Here is a 27902-nt window from a genome sequence, read left to right on the forward strand (position 1 = left end):
CATATGCAGGTGGCAGTAATAAGATCTGAGTGTCGTCAGAGACTATTTTGGTTAAAATGGGACACCACTAACAACAGTGAAACAGACTACTAAGGTCAAGGCAAACAGAGTCCTGTGTGTCCAGTATCTTAGGACATAGATCAATGGTTTCCAACCTGGGAGTAAGGCCTCCGAAGGCGTCCCAAGATAAATCTGAGAGGTCACAAAGTGATTACAGGGCTGAAAAAAAAAGAAAAATAAAATACAATTACATATTTGTTAACACAAAATTAAAGAATGTTTATTAAAAGAATAGTTACAACTGACTCCTTAAACAAAAACTATATTTACAGCGACATACAAGAAGACAGCAACACAGTTCTGTTTTTGACAGGATGTAACAAATTAAAATTTTAAAACAATTCCCAACTATTTAACTTAAAGGACCATTGTGTTGGATTTAAGGAGATGAAATTATATTCCATGTTTTCACTAACTTAGAATAAACCCTTCATATGTACACAAAGAGCAGGTCCTCTTCCACCACCACGTTTCTGTTGCCACAAATTCTGCACAGTGGTCCTTTAACTATACAACAGGCCACATCAGCACAAACATGTTTAATTTTTATACATTGCTATACAAGTCATGTTTAAAAGATTCAGATTAATAATCAATAAATCTGGCCATTTGTCTCACTCCAATGTGATCAAAACCCAAGTTTCCATATTTTAAAAAAAAAAAAGGACATTAATCCCTCCACTTCTTACATACATCAGGGGAGAAAATTTGTAACTGTTGTTCACCTTTGATGAGGTAAACAAATGCAAGGTGAAATCTCTCCTCAGGTCCATTGATTTAACTCATTTGATTCCTCTCATATATTTTACTATGACATTGACAGCTCAGCTGCAACTGATCAGTCGTTGTCTGAGAAGTAAAAATCCTCTTCCTCTCCGCTTTCAGACAGTGCCACGTCGTTTCCTGGGAACATCTCCCAAACAACAAAGGTGTCATTTTCTAGTGAGAAAGGAAAAAGGGTATTATGTTAAGCAACATGCTACCGAAAAAAAAGAAAGAAAGCAGTAGTAACAACTTTCAGTTACAGCTCTTGAAATGTGCTGTTAATTTCAGAAAACTTTAACGTGAAGATCACCTCTAATCATAGATACATACAAGTCAAACACCTTCACTGATGTCAATACAAGTGCTACAAACTTCAAACCGGTATTTGCTGTAGAAGCATTGTGTTTGAGTTGTAAGGCGTTTCTGTTCCCCTGTTTGTAAGGGACATGGATAAAATTTCTAACATTGCCATGACACAGGTGTAAACCTACCTGTGTTACCACATCTTCTCATTGTTCGTTTAACTGACGGCGTGGGTGTAAAGCTCTGAAAGAAATATAGCACAAAGAATGACCCTGTTTTCCAATACAAAACAATAATCAATGTTCATCAAGACAACAAGAATCTAAGACATGAATCCTTACCTTTGCAGAGTGAGCCTGTTTGCAGACATTAAACTGATTTTTTTTCATCCTCTTCTGAAGCTGATAGACGTACTTGTCATCATTGCTCCTTTAAAAATCAAGAAAAAGATAAGTTAGTTACTTCACTCAGCTCTTACATGTTAGAATGCAGTAGTCAGCATCATTCACCTGTTTGGAGAGCCCATCATGCCAGGGGTGATATGCAGACACTGAGGAGTCTTTACTTCAGGGAAAACCTTCGACATGGGGGTAAGGGGCTCCAGGTCCGACACTGTGAGGTCGTGGTCTTCACTCGGACACATGGAGGGGATCTGTCCAACAGGGTAGACAAAAGGGGAACAGTAAGTCACACGTCCGCCATAGCGTTATAATCATTAGATGGAGGTTCCCTCATATCATGTTATTTTTGCAAGACACAAAAGCAGGAAAGGACACACCTCAAAGCGTTTATTCTGCATGTACGCAGAGCTGAAAACATCATCAGCGTCTTCTCTGGGCATGGCCTCCAGGAACTGACGCACCTGCTGCTTCCTCTTCAAGGTTCCCACTCGAGCAGATATTACGGGACGATCTGTAACCAGACATAGATTCACAGCGTGTCATGTCTGTGCACGTAAAAAAACAACTTCAGTCCTTCTCACTACATCCAATTGTAACGATACCTTTGTAAAGTTTACATGATGGTCATTTCACTCTACGTCTTCAGGCTGTAGTTTCTCTTGCTGTATTGAATTATATTAAACTGTAACCTCTTCCTGATATTTTGTCCACTCTACAGGCAGACAGGCTGCACAATCTACATCCCAAACACCTTAACCTTTCTCTACCTGGATCTTTTGGTGCTTCCACCTTTTCCTTTCTGGGTTTCTTGGCTCTCTTAGCAGGAGTCTGTGATACTCCATGGGATGTGTGCTGGTTGTGGCACTCCTCTGCAGAACGTGTTCCTACCATCCTTGCCACCTTTGCCCAGTAACCTGCCACATGTTTAGGATAGTAGGACACAGCCCTGGAAAACAAATGCACATAAATACATACAATCAGTGAGCCATGAGGTTGTGATTCAAAATTATGTTACTTTAATACTACAGGTATAAAAAACTTACTCTTTTAGCTTTATGAGCTCTGCCTCAGTCCACTTGTCTTCATCTTGCTCTTGTGGAATGGTTGTGCTCCCCTTGTTTGCCTTGTGGGGTTGTGTCGACTTGGGCAAAGTTTTCGTGGGTGGTGAAATTTTGGTGCCTTTGCTCGGTTTATGTTTTGTTAGTGTTTGTGTTGCATCACTTTTTTTCGTTAGTCTGGTTCTCTCTCTCGGTTCTTTACCACTCTCCTCAAAGGACTCTGATGACTGAGTCGATGGAGACATGTGGCTCGATTGTGACTTGTTAAGAACCTTCCTGCCTTTCTTCCTGTAAACTCCTTTCTTCTGCTTCTTTCTCTTAATGGAAAACTCCTCATCTGACGACTGTTGTTGTAATGTTTTGTCATTAACAGTGGGAGATTCAGGGGATGCTGTCACAGTCTGTTTACGCCCTCTCTCTGAAGGCCTGGTGGGGTCATGTCCCTGTTTTTTTGACTTCCATGTTGAAGTCTTTTCAGAGACAGTCTTTTGAGAGACAGTGTCCACATACGATATTTTTTCCATGGCCGGAGACCTTTTACTGGACCTTGTTGTTCTGCCAGAGCACTCTTCAGGACTGCTAATGGCCTCAACGAGAGGTTCAGGTGGATTAGGGGGCTTCTCATCATGGTTACCCTTGGCTCGGCTGTGTTTGCGGAGTGGAGCCTTGACCTTCCTCTGTGGCCCCGGTGCCTCTTCATTGGTGGCTGATTCACACTGCTTATGGCCTGTAAACACACAGAATAGCTTGTCTGCATGATGCCACTCATAACTTCTCTCACAGCAATAAAACTACATTGCCTCAGTCATCTTTACCTTCACTGCAGGGCAGGAACACACGCGCAGGTTTCTGTGATTTCCTCGCAGACACCATTGTAGTGACCTCCTGTGAGATACAAAAATGAAACGTAGTCATGTTAATCATGAATATTATTTGTTCATAGTCCTTACAACTGGCCTTCACTGATAAAAAAAAAAACTATATGCTGGAATATCACGTAACCTATATGAGCTCAACTTTAGGTGCTTACAGGGATGCAGATGGAGGTATCATAACATTCATGGATGGTAACATTCATGTGTGCATCCAGAATGACTCTCCCTCCTTTCCAATACTCCAGAGGGGGTTTGATCACTCGACCACTGCGAGACACTTTTGTTGACGCTGAGATGGAGGGAGGACAGGAATCAGCTGAAGAAGATAAATGTACAAGGAACAGAAATTACTTAACTGCAGCTGACTGGGTCTATAAAAACTGTGTAAACAAAACAGTGTTCTCCACAAATCTCTCCACCCAGTGAATGTTGCAGGTAGGAGGCAACAAGCCTATTTAGTCTATTTTATGTTATGGGTATGATGTCCTGTTGTCCTTGAATGTTCTTGTACTGAGCATTTATTCGCTAAGCTGTTAGCTAAGGTGTTTCCTTTATACTTACGTGTCTTGAAAGGCTTTTGCCTTTGTGGCTTCACAGAGAGGCTGATGGAAGATGGATCAGATTTTGTCTTGGCTACAATTGCTCTCCCTTCACTGGTCTTCTCTGTTTTTCTGCTGGAGCTGCTACAGAAAAACAAAGTATGACTCTTCAGAAAAACATCACTTAATAGTCATTTCATTGCAAATCATTTAATACCTAGAGCAAAAACAAAATAATCATGCATCTGTAAAAGCATGAATGCTGTGAAATAAATATTCTTACGGTCTTGACTCTGACAGAAACTTCTCATAAAGTGTCTTCCAGTTTGGAGGAAAACCATTAGCAAACTTCTTCAAAAGCCATTTGGGAAACCCTGCAGGCAAAAAGTGAGAGATAAAGGTTTGATGTACTTTGAATTTGCCAAAGTGAAAAATATTCTCAGTGGAAAACATATAGCCATACAAATGACTTACCAGAATCAACATCCAAGTTCATCCTGCCAACCAAGATGTAAACCCTCCCGGATACAGTCTTCAGCACAGAATTAGAAACCCTGTCTGCAATGATGTTACTGTTCCATGGTATGTTGTTCTCCCTTGGTTTTAAAAAGTAAAAAAAAAAAAAAAAAAAAACTATCAACAGTGCTCACATTAAACCACACAAAATTAGCTGCAATAAACTTTGACTGCATTGTCTTATATATAAAATATATTAAATCATGATGTTTAAAGAAACATTTACCTGTGGATTCCATCTACGAACAGGCCCTTATGATTTTTCCTCAAGAACCACTGTTTGAGATAAATGACACTCTCCTGCCAAAGAGGAAAACAATAACTTAGTAAGGAATGACAGACAAAACTGTCCAAGAGAAGACAAACTATGGCTGATTTCCATTTCACACATGATCTACAATGAGTCTGCTAACCTTAACCTTTTGGCCCTCCTTTTTATTTTCCCTAAGTGTAATCAAATTTCAGTTTAAGTATCTGTATGTATTAGTCTAAATACTTAAGAGATATTTATCAAATAAATTTCTACTCACATTTGGGAATTTTGTGAGTTGGGGCCATTTGTTGTGCTTGAACACAGCCTGATGTTTCTTCGGGATGGAGATCCGTGGCGAATTTAGAACGAGGGGGTCTTCAAGCAGAACTGGCTGTGACCGGGCAGCAGGGATCGCGACATCCTCAGAGGGATCTGATTGGCTGTCAGCTGATTCTACTATGGACTGGTCGACAGGAACCACACTTTCTGAAACACTTCTAAAGGCAAGGTCCTCCAATTCAGTCACGCCGTGAGGCGTGGAGAGAGGCGTGTCTCTGGACTGACGGAAATTATTACCTATGGAAATGAATGTAAGTTATAATGTAAACAAAGTTATGCCAAGTATGTCGACATACAGCCAAATATTTTGCTTTTGTTCTCCACAATACACTCACACCCACCAAAGAGTTCCCTTGTGCTGCTGCTCACTTCATGAACTTCTTGCTGTCCCCTTTTACTTTCCCTCTCTTTCATGAAGGCAAACATCTTGGCAGGAGACATTGGAGGACATTTTTCCATAACAACATAGCAACCTGTTTAAAACAGAAAAACCATAAAACAACAATGAGGCATCGGTCAATTCTTTCCCATAAATGATGACACAAGAGAAAAGAGTTTCACTTAAAACAAAACTGCAGCAATATCTCACGTTTCTCTGTGGCAGATCTTGGTGGTGGGAACACAGGGTCATGATTCAAAGGGTTCATCTCTGACTGGTCAGCAGGGAGCCCTATAATATGACCCAGATCCTCTATGCAGGTCTTGTTGTGGCCGTTATCCTCACTGAAAGCAGTGGAGGTTTTCCTTTCTTTTGGTTGACTTACAACTTCACTGTTGACCTCCTTTGTACTGCTGCTGACTTTGTTGAACTCCTGCTGCTCCCATTTTCTCTTCCTCAATCTCTTCCTCATGGGGGAAAACATCTTGGCTGGAGACATTGGTTTACCGAGAGGAGCATAATCCTCCTCAAACACAGCCCTTACACAGTCATTTTCTACTGGCTGTATCTTTACTGGAGTCCTGCTTGTCACCTTGAAACCATCGTCTCTGATCTGAGGTGGCTTTGTGCGGATCTCCTCTCTGTTGACCTGACAAAGGGGATGGGACACCGCTGTTGACTCCAGGAAAGCTCTCGTTGTTGGTGTGTGTCTATATCTTGACAGAAAAGCATGTCCCATTTCACTCAAAGGAGGCATTTCCTCCGCAGGCTTGCTGCTAATGTCTAATGAGTACCCTAAGGTTTTCTGAGGAGTCGATATGGGAGAAAGGGTCAAAGCCTGCACTTCACTGCGGTAAGAACCAAACCTGTGATTTTCCGTGGGCTCCTCGTTCATCCAGGTGCTCTCTGTTCTCTTCCTCGGCGAGTTAAAATCTGCTCCGTGTTTCTCTCTTACGTTACAATACGGATCCCTCGCGCACATCGCTTCTCTCTGCACTTTCGCTTTTAGCTTCGCAAACACCTTAGCAGGAGATTCAAACCGAGGTTTTGTTTGTTGTAATAAATGATGATACGACGACATGGCTTTTGGGCTAAAGTTAACAGTATTACACATCCGAAGCGTATGCTAACACATAGCTAACGAGCTCTGAAATTTCAAATTTCGCCTCACTGTCGCCTTTGGCTAGAATGCTGTGACGTAGAGCCAAAACAAAAACGTCATTTCCGCTTGAGTCGAAGGGTTAGTTATTTAATTTAATTTAATTTAATTTAATTTTGGTTTGATCATATACATCTTTTTTTCAATATCAAACAACAACAACAATAACAACAAATATCTGGAACACATAAATTCTATCAAGAAACGGTTCCAACATGAATTTCAGTTCGGGAACATGTTGGAACATGTTGCTTTATAACGAATGAGAATTTTACCAATTACAGTCAAAAGATTTCTGTGATGTTGTATTTTATTTCACAGCACATTGGTGGAATAATAATTGTGACTAAATTCCCCATTCATAAAATTATTTGCTAGAGTTAAGTCCTGCTTTAATATATAAAAAAAAGTGTAACCACCTCTTACCTTAGGAATTAAAGAACTTGGCAAAAAGACACAGGCATCATGTTGGAGAAAGATTTTCCGTAACCTGGTAACCCAAAAGTTGCTTTTATCAATGGTTTATCTATAAAACATTAGTAAATGACGTATTAACCAGTAACAGAGTCCATAATAAAAAATGGTGCTTTATAAGAGAGTAGTTTTGATAATAATATATAACTCATAGGGCCAATTTGCCTGCATTATGAATACTTTTAATACTTTATGTATTTTCTGCTGATACTATTTTCGTACTTTTAAGATATTGAATGTAGGACTTTTATTTGTAATAGAGCATTTTTACATGGTTGTATTGTTAGTTTGACTTAAGTAAAGCATGTCACAAGTCTTGTGCTACTGTTGCAAAGGCAGATTTTTAGTTCCTGCACAAACAGGTCTATTAGAGTGAATGTGATTGGTGTAATTATGTTTTCATCCTGTGGAGGGCAGCAAGACAACAAATACCGTCTGAAAAGACAAAATGAAGAAGAGGCGTACTACGCAGACTCGGAACAGTGTTGGTATTTCAACTGCCAGGCTTGGTCACTGTTGAAGGTAACAGTAAAATATAAAGGAAGTATCGGCGTTTTTACTTTTCATTTACAGGAACAGCGCGATTATTACAATTAATACAAAACGGTCCGTTCACACTTAAAATACATTTGGATATAACGTGTTGTTTGGCGGTCTAAAACTCTTGAGCCGGGGTGACTGAAGTGATGCAACATGGCAGCAGCTGCTGTCAATAGGTGTTTTCTCTCAGCACTGAGGACACACAGTCGGTGTCCGAGCCGTGGACTTAACTCTTTGGCGGAGAGGACAGTCAGCCGGTTGTCCTCCGTTGTTATATGTAACCACAGGGGAGCTGAAGGAGACACAAGCCTGGACAGGAGGGCTGCTGGGTGGGACAGGAAAAGCGGTGGGAGCAGCTTCAGCAGGTCTCCTCTGCTCAGGTCAGTGTCGGTGGGTCTGGGACTCTGTGGTGTGGCGCTTCTGGACAGTCAAAAAGACGAAAAAGAAAACAACAGAAGAGTCTTAGTGCCCGGACGGTTTCTTGAACACATCCTCCCATCAGCCCAGTGTGCTTCTCCCTTTAAACCGGACAGCCCCCGATATAAATACAACTTTATTGCAGATGTGGTCGAGAAGTCCACTCCAGCTGTCGTGTACATTGAAATTGTGGGCAGGTGAGTTGGCTGAAAAGTAGGTATTTGAAATAGTTAAAATGTCAATGAACATTTCTCAAGAGAATTATTATTACAAGCAAGAACTGCTTGTAATAATAAGTCAATAAGTAATAACACACACACACCTAATTTTGTCTTGTGTCACCAAGAATTGGCACCTCATGATATTAAGAAATTAGATACAGAGACACCCACAAGTTTTAAAAGATGTGATAACACAAACCATCGTTTACAGATCTGCCTGGAAAACACCAGAGCTGCAACAATTAGCCATAAGCTGCACTGATTAGGAGTCAAATGCCAAACTAATGTTTTCCTCAGTGTGTGCAATAACTCAAATGGTGCATTTTGCTTCCAGGCTTAATAAGATCAACTGCTTTACTGTTGTACAGACACCCATTTTCAGGAAGAGAAGTCCCAGTGTCCAATGGCTCGGGTTTCATTATCAGCAGTGATGGTCTCATCGTCACCAATGCCCATGTTGTGGCCAACAAAAGAGGTGTCCGTGTGAAGCTCACCAACGGAGAGACTTACCATGCCACTGTGCAGGATGTTGATCCAGCGGCAGACATAGCCACCATCAAAATCACTGCAAACGTGAGCAACAATCTGCACAAAAAACATGACATGAATATTAAACTAGGTCATTAGCAGGACAACAAAAATAAGCTAAAATACAGTTACAGCATGAAACATGATATGACTTCATCATGAGAAAACAGTCAGACTTAATTCTGGTGCTTGTGCTTTTGCCCTACTCTAGTTCTCCTAATGAGAATAACAAGGCTGTGACTGATGTTATTTTTGAAGTACTGAAACAGCAACATAGCAACGCTCCTGAATAGTCTTCTTTTTGTCTCATTAGTCATGAACAAGGGACATATTTATTTAGAGGTCATTTTGTTGCTGTTAATTGCTTGAAGTACTGTAATACAAGAAGACTGATGCACTATCTGTGTTGTAGAGCAGAGCACATAAATTATTATGTGTTCTGAGCAGGCAAAAATAGAGCATGGATAGAAATGGGTAGGTGTTTTCTTGGGATAGTATGAAGACCTATGAGCAGTGAGAATGTGCTGTTGAACTCCTCTTTCTGTTCCTCTGACACGTAGAATCCTTTACCCACGCTCAACCTTGGTCGGTCGTCTGACGTTCGACAAGGAGAGTTTGTGGTCGCCATGGGAAGCCCGTTCGCTTTACGGAACACAATCACATCAGGAATCGTCAGCTCAGTACAGAGAGGCAGTAAGGAACTGGGCCTGTCCAACTCCAACATGGAGTACATACAGACGGATGCTACCATCGATGTGAGTATTAAGGATGTAAATGTATCTGTCTATCTCTCACTTTTGTGATGATGTGCATCCTCTTTAAGTTTGCGTACTACCTATTTTAAGGACTAGGAATATTTCTAAATGTTAGGGGAAAAAATGTAATAATGGATTAGGAAAAAATGAGCCTGCAGAGTGGATTGGCTATGACTTATTCTCATGTAATGCTCTGTAACGTCATGTGTGACTGATTTGTTTTGCAGTTTGGAAATTCTGGAGGTCCCTTGATTAACTTGGTGAGTCACACGTCCTGTTTAAATGTTTATCATCACATTGAAATGTTAGCAAACCTGTTCTGACTGTTGTAGCGTGTAACATTTGAATAGACGGGGATTTCTGGTGTTGAATTTACTGTAGTTACAGTTGTTTAAAGTTACACCGTCATGTTTTTATTACAAGCTGTTGCATCTGGAAACATTTTGTCCACAGTCACAGGATATGTAAACTGATAGTTTGAATGTGGGGATGATATAGTTTCTTTGTGTGTTCAAAAGTTATTCCCTAATAACTGGCAAAATCACCTCTATCAAAAAAAACTACAGGAACTTTTTAGGATAAAGATTGACATTATACTAGACTTTAACGTTATTCAGTAAGATCTCATACCAAACCATATCTGAATGTTTTATCTCTCCTGTAATTAGGATGGTGAAGTCATTGGTATAAACACCATGAAAGTCACTGCAGGGATCTCCTTTGCTATTCCATCCGATCACCTGAGAGTTTTTCTGGATCAAGCCTCAAAAAGAAAGAGTAAGAACAGAAGAAGAATCAAACGATCTTTCTGTCTTCCATATTCTCTGTAGCCTCCAACTGTTCTCTCTTGTGAACACATTTTTTTTACACACCCTGTTTGTGTCCATCTTTTCCAAGATCCCTGGTCTGGTGAGTCAAAGCGGCGGTACATCGGTGTAATGATGCTGACACTAACACCGAGGTAAATGCTTTACAATCGGAAATGCTTGCACTAGAACTGAGTGTAACTACAGTCGAGTTACAGCAAACTAATTTTTCTGTTTTGTCCCTTTACTTCAGCATCATTGCTGAGTTGAAGTTAAAAGATCCATCCTTCCCAGACGTGACACATGGGATCCTGATTCACAGAGTCATTATGGGCTCCCCAGCCAACAGGTAAGCAGTGGATGTGGATGAGGGGTAAAAGATGCTTCTTGCTTTTGTCAACTTTTTTTTTTTCCATAGTATTGAGGATACAATAAGGAGAGTTCCCATATTAATAAAGAAACCCAGAAATTGAACCCGACAGACATCATTTCTTGTGTCTTCTTTAAGTCTGTGTTGCCAGAGTGCTTTTTAGTCAAACATTAATACAGGTTAGTCATGAGAACATACATTAATTATTTATGGAATTTATCCTGTTTTCCATGTTGCATGAGCAAAAACATTCAAAGTGTGTGATGAGCTATCGTTAACCCACTGTGCTGTCATACTTGTCTCAGAGCTGGCATGCAACCAGGCGACGTCGTGGTGGAGATAAATGGGATGAAGGTGAACACTTCAGAGGAGATCTACCAGGCCATCCGCAGCAGCGACAAAATCACCATGGTGGTGCAGAGGGGGAACCAGTTGCTTCGACTCCAAATGACCCCTGAGTACACAGAGTGACATTAATTTCATTCTGTAAACACTTGTTGACTTGATAAACAGACCATCACATGATTAGCTCATGTTTGCAAGAGAAAAAAAAAACAGTGAAAGCCGATAATGACAGAGACCGGCAAATGAAAATGTGTTTGACTGTGTTCCAGACTTTGAATATTTTGTTGTTACTGTAAAGGAAATCACAACTGTGAGACTGCAAAATCAGCTTGAAGTAAAAAAAAAAAAAAAAGTTTTGTAGCCATATTTATCAGATCAAGTATTATCTGTCTCCTCTACATGGCCAATGGCTTTTAACTACACCACAATTTCAGTGTCATTTCTCAAATGCAAACTGTTTGAATCGCCATGAGCCATAGTGCCAGCCTCTAAAGACGTAAATGGCTAAACAATTCAGTATTTAGTCTCATGTTTTTCTGACTACAATAAACGAAATGTGTTTTCTACCTCGACAAAATGCTTTGATACTTCTTACTTGGCAGCGTAAGAAATCTAGTCAGCGTCATTTAATGATTCAAGTTCTACAGCTCAAAATACAGTATTTGTAACTGAAGTTAATAAAACCTGAAACAATGTGCTTTATTAAAGCCATTTAATGTTAGACAGCAACAAGAAGCATGAGAGACCCAACAATATGGCATGGAGCGATGGTATTAAATTTACTACCATTAACTGAGCAAACAAGTTTGACGACTCACGAATGCTACTATGATGACGATGATCACACAATTAAAACTGAATTGTTGAGATCCCACGTATTTAAACAGACTGTTTTTGAGTATGTCACGCACAGTAAAAACCAAAAACATGAAATCACTTCGTTAAGAGAAAAATGCCAATCCTCCATAATGAGAAGCAAACAAAAAAAAAAAAAAAAAAGAAGAAGTGAAGAGATTACTCTCAGATTTCATTTTGAGAGTCAAAGCTGTGAAGCCATACTGAGTAGATTAAAATTTCCCTGGTATATGTACAGTAACACACACTTACACAGTAAAGTAATAAAATGACATGTACTGGACTGCTACACAATTAAATGTATTTACCTCAAAGACTGATATCTATTAAATGGAGATAACATTCAAACCACCTTAGGTTTAAACAATATTTTCATACTTCTGGACTAAAGACATCTTGTTAAGTACGAGTACTACAACATACAAGTATGGGAGAAAAATAAAATTGTTCAAATCCCATTAAAACTACTTTAAAAAGGCTTAATATATATTGCTGGTAATATTCTTCTTTTTAAGAAAATATAAATTGTGCGACTGAAGCTTACAATACACTGCTGGCAGTAGCGCCAGGCTCTGTGGTGACCTGCTGGAAAAGGGTCATCTGTCGAGGCGCTGTGTGCTGAGAGACTCCCCGGAAGAGAGAAAACCACAAAAAAAAAAAAAAAAAAGACAATTGGACATCTCATGATGCCTGAATCCCTTGCACCAAAACTCAGATGCTGCTATGGCGTTTGTCACGGTGGAATGCTGCAGATATCACATGATGTGCACAAACAGCAGCCAAACTAAAATCAAATTCATACAGATACATAAATAATAAGGGGAAGTGGGGTGGGGGTGGGTGAATGGGTGGGGGGGCTTGGAGAGGGAGTGACAATGTGAGGGAGAAATTGTAGTGTCCAGTCTAGTCCAGCAGTGAGCAGGCTAAGCATTGACTCAGTTGACATGGTCCAGTGCGCGCAGCAGCTCCTCCCCTTGCAGCAAGTACTGACGGCCCTGCAAGGGGGCGTTTACCTCGCAGTCGTAGCGGGTGAGCTGTGGCAGGGTGAAGAGGGAGCCAGTGCCCTCCGATGTGCTGCCCAGCAGACGACTCGCCAAATCTAAGAGAGAGAACGATACATCGTTGTTATGATTCATGTGATGTCTAGTTTCAGACAGCAGTTTGAAGCTTTTGTCAAAAAACTCGTTTATTCACCTGAAGGCAGCAGAAGTATGGTCCTGGTTGTTCCTGACTCGGAGGCCTTCATCTTTTTGCCCTGCTCCAGTTGTTCTTCAGGCAAATTTCCCTGCAAAAATCATCAATAGAGACGCTCAAACTCTCCATCTAGAAATGTGAAGTGTGCTTAAAGAACTACTTTTAGATACTGAAAACTTACCTGTTCAACAATCTCCTTTATGTCACCCAGTTTTCTTTTGCGCTGTGCGTTCTGAGCTGCCAGGGTCCTGAGCGAGACTTCTTTGTCCAACTGTGGGGTCCTGCAGCACAACGAAACTGATGCTTAACTAATCCAAAAAAGGTGATACAATAAAGTGATAAATATAGTGCATTTAGAAGACTTTACCTCTTAGCAATGATGGTGCCAAGATTAGGTGCGTTTACAGGCTCGGGTGGTACTGGGGAAGCTGTACGACTGCCTGGTGCACTGAATGAGGGGCTGGGATAGCTGCTGACATCCTGTGTGAGGTGGACTGGAGAACTCTTGAGGGAATTCACTGGTCCACAAGACAGAGGCTCTTCTGGGGTCAGGCTGCGCAGCTGGAAGTCATCGTCCATGGGGATATAGGGAGCTAACATCTCCAGATCTTCCAAGTCTTCCATCGCCTTAAGGAGAGGGAAAAAAAAAGGTCTATGAATTCCGACAGAGATCTTTTTACTGTGCCAGACTAACAATGAACTCGATTTAAATACAGTAAACTCTACTGTATCTCCTGGCATTATCACCTGTGAGGTGAAGGGGGTCTTGGGCTCTGTATCAATGGCAAACAGCTTCTCCACCAAGTCTAGTTTGAAGTCTGAGCTCATATCGGAGTCCATGGGGAAACAAAAATCCAACGGACTGTCGGCCTAAAGAGAAGAGAGGTCATTGGTCATTCTCATCTCGGTACAGTAAGGAGGCAAAAGGTTTATAGTCTGTACAGCAAAATGGCAATAATTCACTCAGTCTTACCTCTGAGGAGCTGTTGCTGGTCGATGTAGTGGACGGAGCTGCAACATAGTTCTCAGCTTTAACATCTTCAGAGGTGGCGGTGGTGACACTCAGAGGCTCGGTGGGCGGCAGGGGGGAAAGAGGCAGAGGCAGCTTCTCACTGGAGGAGGGAAGCATTACATCATTGTAGAGTGGGACATCCTTCAGCAGCTGGATCTCTGAATCTGGACCAGAGGACAGAGGAAGGTTAGCATGGTTTAATTTATCATTCACCACACAAAGTCTTGATTTACACCACCACACACTATGTTTTAGAACACCTCGATTTTTCCAGCTGTTACTTAACTTTACATAATTCAATGTCTTAGTGTTTCCGAATCAAAATTTGTGACTCATCCAGCCACACTAGTGGCATTTTTTTCTACAATGGAAATCAAATATTGTTCTGAAAGTTTGTCCAAACAGTTTCGGAAGTTCAAGTAAACATGTTGCACTTACAGGTTGCTTTGCTTTCACCTTCTGTCCAGTTCAGCCCAAACCAACTCTGTGGGGTTTAAATCTGGAGACTCTGCTGGTCTTCCATCATTTTAAGCTCCCTTTGCACCATTTAAGCTTATTGACTGAACTCGAACAGCTTAAATTTCAATAAAAACTGGAACAATGAGGGTGTTCTAAAACCTTTGATCAGTCGTGTGTGCTGTGGAGATGTTTACGTGTATAACAGGGCCACGAACCGGGGCAGCTGAAGTCCAGGGAAATGATTGTGTCTCCAGCGGCAGGGGCCAGCAGGGTGAGGGCCTCAGGCTCTTCCTTCAGCTGGTCGTACAGGCTAGCCACCGGCTGGGCCTTTACTGCCTGGGTGAAGAGTTTGATCACGTCCAGCTCAGGGCCCTTCTCCTCCTCCTTCGTCAGCACGGTTTGAGACATGTCAGGCAGACTGCTCTCCACCACAGCCTTTTCTTCCTCCTGCTTCTCCTCCTTCACTGGTTTCACATCCTCGGTTTGCTCCAGAGACAAGATCAGTTTCTCCTCCTGGATGCCACTGTAGCAGAGGACAAACACATGGCAGTGTTAAGCAGCTGTAAGGTTTACTGAGCATTTTGCAATTAATAGAACTGGGATCAGAAACATGCCACTTCGTCAGTTAAAACTATAACCCTCCACACAATCACTCAAGTTATGACCTGTGTCTTTAACAGAAGATCAATCAAACAAACAGGTTGATACATGACAGTCTCTTCTAAAGAACTGATACTTTAGTGTCCTTTACCTGAGCACAAAGTTAACACAGACAACACACTGTGGCTGGGAGTTCTTGTTGTTGTAGATGACAGTGGCTTGGGTTTCCACCCACGCAAAGCCTCCTTTCTTGGCCAACATCCGGTACTGTCCTGTGCTGACCTGGCCCTTTGCAAACACTAAGAGCAAAAAAGAAAGTGAAAGGAAACATTTAGAAAAGACTGATTTTGGCATTTGGTTGAAGGTTTGGCAAAAATAACACAGCTGGAGCTTGTTCAAAATTTCAGTGATATTCCGAGTTGCAAATTAAACGTTATGCTTACGGTTATGGTGAGTCTTTGTAAGATGGTCAGAGTCCAGAGCATGATAGTACTCATACACAGAACGATTCAACAGATCCTCTGGATCATAACCCATGAGCTCAGTGATCCTGGAGAAGCAAGAAAGATTAATTCTTCCACTGACACAATGAAGAAATGTAGAGATCAAGCTTCTGTAGTATCTACGCTGAACACAAGGTGGCTCTGTATGACTGTGCTGATGACAGCTTTGGTAATAGTAGAGGAGTACTACACAAGTGGCTTAAGCTGAATTATGTCTGATCCATGTTAAGCCTCTTAAGCATATAATATTCACTCCAATGAGGAAAATCACCTCTCATCACAATACGTGAACTTCATGTCCATTGTGTGGCGGCTGAGAAAGGTCTTGGTGTCCAGAGGGACCTCAATGTTGGAGGGGTGTGGGATGGGGTCACAGATCAAAACCAGGTAGGGGACCGGTGGCTCCTTGTGCCCGTTGGTAGTCTGCTCAGTGTGGGTTTCATAAACACGCACATGACCTGAGCAGTGGAGAACCTGGAGAGGGAACAGGATAGTCACAACATGTTCATTATAATTTCCAGGTTCCAAGGAAACAAAATAGCTTCCTACTGCAGCAGACAGGTAATCAGAGGACATGGTTTACACTTACAAATAAATCTGTTTCTTTAGAAATTCAAGAAAATTAGTGACTCACATGTTTTTATGTGCGTAAGGATTACAGGAGAGTCATGTAAACCTGACTATGAAGCAGAGAGGTTTGACTATAAACATCAAAACTCTACCAATGACTTTACTGATTTTATACAAAATAGCCAACCAGTTCCTTCCTATTACCTATTACTATATTCAAAGTCAAAGTCAGCTTTATTGTCAAAACCATATGTACAGGTCATACACAGGATTTGAAATTGCAGTGCTCCCTTGGCCCACAGTGTTACGCTAAACATCTTGTATAAAACAATATAAACATATCAATAACAGGTAGAAAACAAGACTTGTATGTAATACAAATTACATACATATTGTAAAGTGGGAGAGGAAAGGTGGCATGTAAAACACATTTCAAGAATCCTTTGGGATAAACTTGTAATTAAGGGCTTTCCAAATAAACAAATGCAATAATTGTCATCACACATTTTCATTTTGGCCATTGCCAAAGTTGTACAAAGATTCAACGTGCCCTACAACCCCGCAGGGAGCCACTTCTGACACGTTGCTGAGAGTATATTTCCTCAGTGGCTCCAGTAGGGCCTACCTTCCAAGTTGCTGACTTGACATTGACAGTCCGGCCCCTGCTTGTCAGAGTGCATTTCATTCGGAGGAAGAAGCTGCGCTCTGTGCTTGGTTCCTTGGTCTTTTTGGAGCCTGAAACCACATGAGGATGCAGAGAGTCACTTTTTTTCAGTGTTTTATTACCTACTGCCAACATTTCACATCTGCATTCAGAGGAGAAATTATGCAATAAAGCTTTTGTGGTGAGCTACACCTTGAATAAAAGGAAGTGGAATGTGCCAACCGTTACAGCTGTGATAATATCATTGTGCACTCAGCGCAATTCTTAGCAGAAGACCAGCATCTATTGATAACAAATTGTGTCGTGACCTACATTTCAGAGGGAAGATTTTGCTAAATTAATTTCACTTAAAAATCCAACTGAGAAAAAAAAATTTACCCACTGGAAACAGAAAGAAGTAAACAAATTCTATCCACAGACACAAGACAGGACTAAATGGTGTTGTGCAAGCAAAACAGTAAATGCGCCAGTTACTGTTCCAGTAATGCTGAATGAAAGGTCACTGAAGTCCATACACTAGCCAACTGTAATCACTTTGCCCTACGGACTGAGAAGCCAAAACGAAAACTGGTTCTGGCAGCTTCCTAGTCTGAACTTGCCAGCTCAGAGTGAATTGAATTCCCTGATGACGAGTGCTCGTGTGTGTCCGTCTCTCTTGATTAGAGAGATCTTACAATATGTTGTTGTTGTAGTCCCCTCACCTGTTCTGTGGACCAGCATCTCCCTCAGCTCCTCCTGATCACAGGGATGTGTAAAGTCAAACACGCTGTGTCCAGTCAGGTCAAACTGCAGCAGACAGAGTGAGAACAGAATCTAAGTCTTCTTACCACATACATGTACATGCAGCACTTTGTCCATATTGTTCAGGGCAGAGCCTGTGTGTTTACTTCTTCAGATTTTTTTCAATAAAAGGCCTAAAGTATATGTGCAAATATGTATGTATAAATGTACACTGAAAATATATATATTTTTGTTTTAAAACACTGGAAGCACAATCATTTTTTGGCTTAAAGGTTTCTGCTTCTCACACAATTTCCAATTCAATCTTTATGCCAACAAACAGAAAGACCAACCTGCGCCAGCCCGAGGCACTTGTTGACATTCTCTGAGAGATAGATTATATCTCCGTCTTCAGACAGCACCATGAGAAAGCCATCCAGAGCCTTAAGGTAGGAGCTGTTTAGCTGTATATCCAGCTCTGTTTCCTCCTCTACCATTGGGTCATCTGGAGAAGATAACAGAGGTGGGAGGTGGGAGGTGGGAGGTGGGGTGGGGGGCACGGGGGGTAATCAGGCTCATGAGATCACCAGAAGTCTCTGTTTCCTAAGAATGTTTGCAGGGCAAGACGCTGCAACTCACAAACTGCACCCATGGGTTTATCTGCAAACCGATGGATGGCCACGTATGTGGGAGTGGATTTCTTAAATCAGATGACTCAGTATTTAACCATTATTTTAAATGTGATGGTATCCTATTACACGCAAATCCAAGGAAAATTCTCAATATGTCTTCTTTATTTAAACACAATCAAACTACCTCTAAAATAACAATGACAATAGATGCATAACTCAACTGTCACTGGGATTTTACTTCAGATATACAGATCCCATGCTACACTGTCCACCATCAGGTACAACAACTACAGATACTGACCAGTGCTGAGCAGCTTCCTCATCCGCAAGTAGCTGATGGTGAGCCTCATGATGGAGGCCTTGTCCAGGCTGGAGCTGACACTGTGGGGCAGGGGCAGCTGCTGGGCCAGCTCGTAGAACACCTCTGACTCCTTCCCACGCCGGCATCGCGCTGCATCCCTGGACTTCTCCTTCCTCCGCTCCGAACTCACTCTGCAAGAGACAGGCGGTGGGTCAGCCAATGGCTTGTGACAAACTGGTTCTGATTCCACTATGTGCACTACAAAAGCTGACATCCCTCCTTCCTGACTTGATTGTGTGTACAGAGTCTGGTCAGCCCGTGGTCTATGAATGGGGGAAAGGCTGCAGCAGCTGGAGCCTGCAATGAGCAAGCTCACAGCCAAGCCACCGTCTGGACCCCCATCAAACTCATTTACATGGCAATCTGAGAGCGTCTTATTGGCTGCTGACCAAAAGAAATCGAGTCCACCCCCTCAGAGTGATTGGCTGGGAGGACGGGAATGGATTCTCTTGTCTGTCTCTTGGTGCACAGCCAAGCTACAGTGTGACACCAATCATTTTGACATTTACGACCCTGGCTGAACGGATCTACAGGGAGGAGAATGATAATACTGGAACTGACACAGAGCAAACACAAACACAGAGCATTTTCTATTATTTTGCATCAACAACCCTCATAACTGTTTTCCTGCTCATACTTGCTCCATTTTAGATACTGAATTTATCCCGGCAGTTATCCAAGGTCTGGCTAATGGACTCTCACCACACTGTAAACAAGATCTTAAGACCTGGCAGTATTTTAAAATGACAAAGTACAGCAGACTTTAAATGATACAATAACTTGTGCAAATCACTTCAAAAACAATAATCTTGATTTTACTAATCACAATGGAAAAACCCTGGTTTTTAAACTGAGCACTGACACAACTTTTAAGTTGCGTTGGTAACAATGTGTGAATCATACAGGATCACTGATGTAAATAGGCTGGTTAAATGTCCAGTATAACTGCAATTGTCAACCTGACTGCTGCTGACTTTATACCACAATCTCTCTCAGAACTACAGCCCCGTGACCTCAAATGCATTTTAGAAGACACTGGAGCTGCATCACAACAAAATGGATGGTGCTTCAAAAGCCCTTGGCTTTGAAAAGTACACCTAATTGAAATTGATCTGTTATGGACTTACAGCATTGACCAAGGCCATATTGTTATTTGAGGCTCACTAACAAGAAAATGGACCAGCTGGCTAAAATTAGCCTGCTGTGTATCAAATCACCTGGCAGGGTTGCAGGAACACTTTCTGTTTCAGAACAAAACTTTCCATCAAACACAGCTGATATGCAAATCACTCTACAAATTACATAATTAGTCTTCTGAGGTAAAAAGATTAATGTAAGACTGAGCATAGCTTTTGTCTCAGGAAGCCAGAAACCTGGCGATGGCCTAAGCCTGAGAAAAACATCTGTGAGTCTGATAAGGATTTTGTGCGCAATTACTAAAGTCGCTCTGAACATAGTTGTGCTTTGTACAAACAGTACAAAAGGAGGAACTGTACAAACAAAACTGACAACAGACACATTCAAATAGAAACTACTTATCAAAACTAGGAACTTAAACAAAAAAAATAAATAAATAAAATTACAACAAATACAAAAATCCAACCCGCCCAACAGACCTTGGATGATGGCTCAGTCACAGTTCTACAGAATCTCTTTCCTGACATTAACATGTCAGGAAAGAGATTCCTGACATTAACATGTTTCTCCGGTGATCTGATCACAAGCGGACAGCTCTACGCACATCAGTTCACACCCGGCATTAGAATGTGTCTCCACATGCGTCTCGAGTGACCACTGAGAGATCAGATCTCAATGTGTCCTGAATGGGTCCTCGGCACGTCTTGGGTGCACACACTTGTACTTAGAGCTGTCCACTTTAGATGGGCTAACCCAAGGCACATGTTAATGCCAGGTCTGAACAAAGCCTTGATCATCTAATCCCCATTTGATGGGAAATGCCTGCAAATACAAACTGGGTGTAACTGAGATTTTTGGTGAAAAAATCCCCCTCTCAAAAATGTCTATGTGCACTGTGATATAAACATGTTTCAGCCTAGAGTCTAATTACAGCTACAACCACAAGTGTATACATTCAGCCACATGTTTGCACATTTATCAGTACCACTGACAACTATTTACAATATCTTCTGTCAACCCCACAGAACACAGCCAGTCTGTCAGGGCATCATGAAAGCTAACTGCAGCATTATGCAATCAGTTCTGTATTATATCTCTACATTTCCCTGTTTCCAAGTTTTTTTTTGGGTCTCACTTGAATCACAACAATCACCTCCAACTTAAATTCACATAAATAGGTTAATTCATCACGAAAGGCTGAAATTATTAGAAACGATTAAAAAGCCACTGCACACAGGTCACACACTGGGAAAGTCCTCTCGCTAAGCTAGTTGCTAAGTGTCAGATGATCTAATGACAGCTAAACTCCACACATTGTTAATAAGCGTGGTCCCACTAGGAGGCTAGATGAGGCTAAATTAGTACTAGGCCTGTGTACAAACTGTTTTCCTCTGTAGTGGCTACTCCCCAGTGTACCACATGCCTTTATTCAAATCCTGTTCAGATGGAGCTCAGCTGTAATATTCCACCGGTGAATACAGAGGGGCAATACAGAGGAGGAGACGCAACAGTACAGTGTTGGAGTCACCATGCATCACTACAATACCACAGTTCCATAAACATCTGTAACACCAAAGATTCAGAAGTAATAAACACATCTAAACTTCCAGATCATTAAACCCCTTTAACAGTATCCACTTTTAAAAATACAGTCCTGCGACACAACTGTCTAATACACGCATTTCATTCTGTACTTTTATGTCCATTTCAGTATAAGTATAGTATAAGTTTCTTAATTATAAAAAGTAAAACTGCTGCTATTTGATGACCTGCCCCCACTGCCTCATCAAACCTACAAAAGGACAGAACACCCTGCTTTTATTCTTTTACATGAAATATGCAATGAGAACAAAACAGTTCTCTTGAACTTAAAACAAAGGCGAGCAGAGAGGCCACCGTTACATAACACTATTAATGCACATGGTCGTGCATGCCCCGCAGTCCTGTTTGAAATGCCTCACAACACAATCACATTTGCAGTTTTGCCCGATTTAATTAAACGTGTCGTTTTCTCATAAGAACGAGTGCTCTTATGTAAACAACATTATTGTGAGTTGTTAACAGATGTGAACAAGTGGGCTGGAGATTAAGTGGGAAGTAAAACCAGTGCACAATGAAAATTACCCTGGCTAATTCTACCCGAGTTGCTTGTATACTTTGTGACTTGAGCTTGACCTATTTCACTAGAGAAATGTTCTCAGTATCTGTCAGTACGGTTTACTGTGACAATAAACCCTGGCTTATCTATTATATAATACAGTTTGGGGAAACACCACAACTAAACCTCTCCCCAATATGGGGAGAAAAGCAAAGCAAGACCAAAAATAAATTCCTTCTACAGTCATATGAACCCCTGACATATGAAGTGACATTTTGGAAAACAGCACAGTAGGGGTCTCCCCTAAACTCCTGGGTATGATGCCATTTGTGAATTACAAACATATTTTGCATTTTGCAGGGGATGATAAAATCAATATTACAGCCTATTTTGGAAGTGGAGTAATGGAGCTACAGTTGAGTGTAATGGTTCACTGGCGGTGATCTTAGTTATTTCCTTGTGTTCAGCAACTCAACAAAAAATTGATCATCAAAATATTTGAAACACTGTAGGGAAACTCTTGAGGACTGTATCAATATACTGTATTAATTTATCATCATATACAATTTACCTGTTCTTGCATCTAAGATTTTTATCAGTAGAAGAAGAAGAAGAATTTACTATTTCCAGTAGGGCATTCTTAACCACTGGGAGGTGCAGTCCAGGCAAACATTTCCATGATTACAAATATTATAAACCATTCACAAAGCTTATACAGCTCACTCCTCACTCACTCCTCCTGCGCTACACTTCTCAGAAAGCCTACTTCAAATGATTACATTTGGCCCGTGGACGGCCACCAAGTCCTACATATGTTGTCCGTTCTTAATAATATATGCTTTTCCATTCACCTTTCCTCCATTTGGAAGTTGGGCTAGTCTGAGTCACCCAATATGGATTGTACAAATCCTCATTGGGTGACTCCGTGTGTTGTCATTTACAAAGCTTCGTCTCTGATGTGAGTTCAGTGATAAAGGGGTACTTTGGACTGGTTAAAATCCGGCCTTGGGATTATTATGCAGCAGGACAAATTAGGTTATTGTGGGCCACAGTATACGTAATTAATGAGTAACAGTGCTTTGTATGGACATATGAAAGGATCCTTAAAATAGCAGACATTAAAAATGTAGCACATTCTTCTGGGTTCGATTAGAAATGTAATTTTGCAGGGAATGAGTATAGTGGAGCCAAGAAGGCATTTAAGCTTTTTCGGAAACATGGAAAGACAAGTTTCTTGGAGACTGGTACAAAAAACTGCCATGATTTTTTTGCATACAGATCATCAGATTTGACAAAACATTTAAATAAAAAAGTCAAATTCTTGCACATGTAACCGTACATACTGCTTACCCTGAGCCTTTCAAAGTATGCTTGATAAGTAGCACCTCCAAAGTATGTAGTGGTTAAGTAAATAGCAGAACTGTACAACTGATCAACACAAGGAAATATATTAAACAAAATTCAGGATGTATGGAGGTATTGTTTTTCATAGTTCCTTCAGTCCTTAGACTGTGTATGAGATACTCTGTAAAAGCCATTTTCACTCAAGTAAAAATCTTCAACCACAAAACTTACTTGAAAAAAAAAATATACACACAAAGAATACAAATCTATGACCTGTTCCAGCAAATAACCCAATTTCTTTTTCAAATTCTAACTAGTCTGCACATGAGCAGTGGTTGTACTCGAATGTCTCGGGGCAACCTGCAAATTGCCAGCCAGTGAATCGCTACACACATTTGGCCACTCCTATTGACGTCAAGACCTAGTGATTAAGAGATGAGACAGAAATAATACCGTGGCACCTCACAGAGACTTGCTGAAACCGCATCCAACCAGACCACAACTTTTTCTGAGATTAAACTGAACCAGTTTAGTGAAACCAAACAGGATGTTAACCTTTTACCTCTGCCTATACTAAATACATAATTTCAAACTGGCAGAGAAAGAGAGAAGAGCATAAGGCAGTTCGATGCAGTCTACAACAACACCACCACCACCACATCCTCAATGGGGCAGCTGTTTAAAAGTGAAAAAACGAGAACTACAGGAAACTATTTAACCAGTCGGCTCAAGTGCACAACACCAACAGGCTTAATCAGATCTTTTATGAGATTTTAGCATGCAGGACAATATAAACGAAACTCCACAGAACAAGTTGCACCCATGTCGCAAAGACATTATTCACACATATTACCAAATCATATAACAGGGTAGATTTTGAGGGATCTTCCAGATGTGTTTTGTATTAATTTTATCATGTCTGCATCACTTATTGTACAGGAGAACCTTTGTGCGCACCCTCTGAATAGATTATCCCAAGTTTTTGGTCAAGACTTTTTTACACTAGCTTTTAACTGATTGTATATTCAAGTGTATAGCCGCCAGGTGACAGAAGAGGAATTTCCACATCCCCTGTCCACTTTAATGGCTCTGCTGTCAATTTATTTGTCACTTTTATGACATCTTTTTTGTTTATCTCAGAACTAGTTCTGTTTTATCAGACTTTTTGGTCTAATACTGCTGAATAGTTAAGGCCATGCCTAATGTGAAATGAGGGCTAATTTGTGAAAAACCCAAGGTTAGCACACAAAAGTCTGAGTATATGTCACTGATAGATGGACCAAACATGTCACCATATTTGGTGCATCTATCAGTGACACAAAGGCCCAGATCAGTAATCTGCAGCATGTGAAGGCTGAGCATGCACAGGTAAATGAACCTATTCTGCTGTCAATATCTCTTACCATGAAGTATTATCTTACTTCATTGACACATGTCAAAAAACCCCATGAGAATCACCTACAAATTAAAGTCCATGTAGACTGTCAGGTAGGATTAATAGTTTTAGTCAATGACAACTATGTCCAATGCAATCCAAATCTATCAATTAGCCAGACAAATAAAATCTGTTAATTGTTATATTCATTTACCAAGCAAAAATGCCACTTTACAATACACAGTCTCAGTTTACTGATTATCTACTTTTCAAATTATTACAACTTGAATACTCTGACTTTTGTATGAAATTTTACTACATCACTCTGAGCTCTGGTAATTTGTAATCAGCATGTTTTGTTATTTTTAACTTTTAATGCACTTAAGAAATGAGCAAAAGATGAAATTCTCATGTAAAACTATCATTTTCAGCTGCAACCCTTATTTAACTTGTTGGCTCTCACATTTCAAACCTGAGGCTATTGAACATGTGAACAAACTGGCCAGATGCAGAATTCAACTGATGTCCTGCAATCTACATATGAGGCATCACTTGTTCTCAAAACACTTTAACTCATATTGTTTGAGAAAACAGATATCCCAATAGTGTTTGGCCACCAGCCTGGCTTCTGTGGCAGACAAACCTGGTAGCCACCAACAGGTTTTGAACTGCAGGAAGTTTCAACTGTTGATAAACTTCCACATAAGTTTATAAGCTAGGAAAATTAAGATGATTACATATTTAATCAAACTTTAGCATTAGCCGTTACCAGTCCAGAAAAATGAAGGAGAGATTCAAACCAAGGCCACTTTCTCTTAACCTTAATATTTCATCAGAAACCGCACACCACCTTCCAGTATTGCTCACATTAGCGCTGGCAGCTTTTCACTGAACACTGTAAAGGCTGGCACACCAATCCCAAATAGTACACCACCAGTGATGTACTATTAATAAGATCTACAACTGACACATATATACAAGTTGACACAAGTGTAAATAACGCTATTATTGAATCCAGGAACTCACAACACCGATTAAAATGCGTAGTAACGTTAACTGACGAGGAAAAATGAATTTCAAAGTTAATTAAATCAAAGTAAACAGACAAAAACAAATCTAACGAGATGCCACCTGCATCAACCAGTTGATGATGGTAGCTTGCTAAATAAACAATCGCTCTTTATTGGTTCTATGTGAGCTAGCTAGCTAGGTTAGCCGCTTGCTAGCGATAATAGCGTCGCGAGCACACGCATTTTGTCGAACAAACACGCCAAACTAGCAGTTAACATTGGAACAAATACAATAATGTCGCAGTTTTAACACTAGTTGAATACCAACCGGTGACCAAAGTTACCCAGCTAGCTCCTAAACAAAAAGATAGCCTGCTACGTAGCATTAGCTGCCACTGATCTTACCTTTTCTTTTCGGGTACAATTCCTGTGTCCATGTCAGGACGAAGGACCTGAGTAGAGTCTCTCTATCGCTATCAATCTGTATCCGGGCCCGTCGAGGAAAAAAAACAAAATCCCACGGTTTATCGCTGATATGACTCCGTAAATCCTCAAGCGGGTTGCATACGAGTTCTCACTATGTGTATTTTGTTAAAGAAATCAGGCTTTCATCCGTTCAAAACAGCCCTTTCGCCTCCTCTTCTTCAAAGACAGTGCCACGCTGGAGAAGCGCTACTTGCCGAGACAATGTTGCACCATAGAGGCGCCTATGCTCCTCCCCCTGCTCCGCGGGGGCGCGCAATCACATGATTTTTTTCTTCCATCGAGGACGCGCACAGGAAACCGGAGGAACCACCGCCGAACCAAAAAAGAACTGTGATTTTTGACTTAAGTCAAGATGTGTTTTGGACATTAAAGTGCAGGTCTACAACACAAAATTACTAGAATGCTATTTTTTAATCGCTTTCCCATAATACTCCTATAAAGTTTATAGGCCTTCTATATGTTTAAATTTGTGGAAATGCTGATAGGCCTATAGGTCTTGCATTTTAAGTGTCTACAAATGGAAAATCAAAGCTTATTTTACCAAAAAAGACTCACCATTCGACACCTGAAACCAATTTATGCTGCTGATGCCCTCCCGCGAATGGCCCATCTACCAAACAAATTCTGCCCTCGCCCTTGTTGTTTCCAGCAAAGGAACCCTAAGGGCTCCAACACCCCCAGATTCACGTGTCAACTGGTTATTGGTATTTTAATTAATTGCGCATTTGTTCAGGATTTTGAACCAGGAAAGCACACTATCATATAGGCCAGGCCCTACAGTGTCAGCGCATTCTATGGCCCTGTCTTATAGAGGGACCCTGTGCTAATATGAAACATATTCCAAAATAAAGTGGTGTGTCACCACAGTGCTTTTCTGCATGATGATATAAAAATACAGCATTTGAATTTAGTTGTTATGAGAAAATAAATAAGCTAAACATTTTGAGACATTAATTCCTCCACTGCTTGAACAACAAGTATTTTAGTTTCATCAAGACGTGTACAAATGAGGGATTTCTGACAGATTCCACTCCACACTCACTGGTTTACAGATGGTGTTGATAATTTTCCTGTTCTGCTCTGGAGATTTCTGCCCTGTCAGGCCCTCCTCTCTCACCACTGTTGGTCATATTTGGCAGTTAATCATGTCACCTGTGATTCAGTTCTTGTGTTTAAAAAGTGAAAGGGAAGAAAAATTATATCCTGGTCGCCAAATCAGAGCAAAGTTCACTAACCATTAAAATTTCCCCTTTGCTATATTGCCTTGCAATACTTTATTCCCCTACTTAAAACATTTTGGTTATTACATTTGGCCATGACGATCTAAGCTTTGGTCATCACTTCCCAGAACTGTTGGCAGGGTGGCACAACACTTCAGTGTGAGTCGCTGAGCTTCAGACTTTGACTTGAGTTCGAACAACTACAGGATCAGGCAGGCCTTGAATAGTTTTGCCATACTCTGTGAATTTAATTTTTAGGCCTTTAAACCAGAGTGTGGCTGAGAAAATTAATGAAAAGTACAGCATATACACTCAGCTGGCACTTTATTAGGAACACCTAGCTAAAACTAATACAGTTTAATGTCTAACACAACAGTGCTGATATAAATCCTCCCTTCATGAAGGTTATAATGTTCAGTTTTGACTGAAATTGTTTCAGAGAGGTGTTCATTCAACTTTATGGAGATTCTTTGTGGTTGCCGCTTGTGGTTCTGTTTGATTATATCTGTGTTTTGGACAGGTGTTTCTATTATTTTGTACACCCCTGTTGTAAGAGATT

The 27902-nt window shown here is 40.9% G+C and overlaps 3 protein-coding genes across 4 annotated transcripts; 1 reads left to right on the forward strand and 2 right to left on the reverse strand.

The window, feature by feature from the left end:
- Positions 1 to 306: 306 nt before the first annotated feature.
- mis18bp1 (MIS18 binding protein 1) lies at positions 307 to 6627 on the reverse strand. 2 transcript variants are annotated; one of them, XM_041059953.1, is made up of 16 exons: positions 5699 to 6627; positions 5451 to 5582; positions 5048 to 5346; positions 4744 to 4817; positions 4476 to 4597; positions 4285 to 4375; positions 4024 to 4142; positions 3618 to 3778; positions 3403 to 3472; positions 2573 to 3314; positions 2297 to 2475; positions 1907 to 2040; positions 1638 to 1780; positions 1470 to 1557; positions 1317 to 1371; positions 307 to 999 (listed from the first exon to the last, which is right to left on the reverse strand). In XM_041059953.1, the coding sequence occupies exons 1-16, from the start codon at positions 6600 to 6602 to the stop codon at positions 899 to 901; spliced, it is 3414 nt and encodes a 1137-aa protein (XP_040915887.1). In that variant the 5' UTR covers positions 6603 to 6627; the 3' UTR covers positions 307 to 898. The 2 variants fall into 2 exon arrangements, with proteins under 2 accessions (XP_040915887.1, XP_040915886.1); XM_041059952.1 differs by having other exon boundaries at positions 4024 to 4145.
- Positions 6628 to 7588: 961 nt separating this feature from the next.
- On the forward strand, positions 7589 to 11569 carry LOC121196968 (serine protease HTRA2, mitochondrial-like). The gene is made up of 8 exons (XM_041060236.1): positions 7589 to 8275; positions 8668 to 8872; positions 9388 to 9582; positions 9810 to 9842; positions 10251 to 10359; positions 10480 to 10543; positions 10642 to 10737; positions 11064 to 11569. Exons 1-8 carry the CDS (start codon positions 7815 to 7817, stop codon positions 11227 to 11229), a joined length of 1329 nt encoding a protein of 442 aa, XP_040916170.1. The 5' UTR covers positions 7589 to 7814; the 3' UTR covers positions 11230 to 11569.
- A 229-nt stretch (positions 11570 to 11798) lies between these two features.
- On the reverse strand, positions 11799 to 26327 carry hif1aa (hypoxia inducible factor 1 subunit alpha a). Its single transcript, XM_041060234.1, has 15 exons — positions 26043 to 26327; positions 18614 to 18804; positions 18034 to 18185; positions 17662 to 17746; positions 16922 to 17031; positions 15998 to 16200; positions 15667 to 15773; positions 15375 to 15522; positions 14839 to 15146; positions 14126 to 14328; positions 13900 to 14022; positions 13520 to 13779; positions 13334 to 13433; positions 13153 to 13243; positions 11799 to 13057 (listed from the first exon to the last, which is right to left on the reverse strand). The coding sequence occupies exons 1-15, from the start codon at positions 26072 to 26074 to the stop codon at positions 12894 to 12896; spliced, it is 2277 nt and encodes a 758-aa protein (XP_040916168.1). The 5' UTR covers positions 26075 to 26327; the 3' UTR covers positions 11799 to 12893.
- Positions 26328 to 27902: the final 1575 nt, after the last annotated feature.

This window comes from Toxotes jaculatrix, chromosome 17 (genome assembly GCF_017976425.1).
Source record: "Toxotes jaculatrix isolate fToxJac2 chromosome 17, fToxJac2.pri, whole genome shotgun sequence".
Taxonomy (NCBI): Eukaryota; Metazoa; Chordata; class Actinopteri; family Toxotidae; genus Toxotes; species Toxotes jaculatrix.

Excerpts from the sequence above, each read along its gene's own strand:
- hif1aa (XM_041060234.1), bottom strand. The coding sequence starts at position 26,074 with ATGGACACAGGAATTGTACCCGAAAAGAAAAG. Across the intron at positions 17,032-17,661 it reads GATGCTGGTCCACAGAACAG|GCTCCAAAAAGACCAAGGAA; the intron begins GTGAGGGGACTA and ends ATGTGGTTTCAG. Across the intron at positions 14,023-14,125 it reads CCAGCAACAGCTCCTCAGAG|GCCGACAGTCCGTTGGATTT; the intron begins GTAAGACTGAGT and ends TCTTCTCTTTAG.
- mis18bp1 (XM_041059952.1), bottom strand. The coding sequence starts at position 6,602 with ATGTGTAATACTGTTAACTTTAGCCCAAAAGCCATGTCGTCGTATCAT. Across the intron at positions 5,583-5,698 it reads AAGATCTGCCACAGAGAAAC|GTTGCTATGTTGTTATGGAA; the intron begins GTGAGATATTGC and ends TGTTTTAAACAG. Across the intron at positions 4,376-4,475 it reads GAACTTGGATGTTGATTCTG|GGTTTCCCAAATGGCTTTTG; the intron begins GTAAGTCATTTG and ends TTTTGCCTGCAG.
- LOC121196968 (XM_041060236.1), top strand. The coding sequence starts at position 7,815 with ATGGCAGCAGCTGCTGTCAATAGGTGTTTTCTCTCAGCACTGAGGACA. Across the intron at positions 8,276-8,667 it reads TACATTGAAATTGTGGGCAG|ACACCCATTTTCAGGAAGAG; the intron begins GTGAGTTGGCTG and ends ACTGTTGTACAG. Across the intron at positions 10,544-10,641 it reads ATGCTGACACTAACACCGAG|CATCATTGCTGAGTTGAAGT; the intron begins GTAAATGCTTTA and ends CCTTTACTTCAG.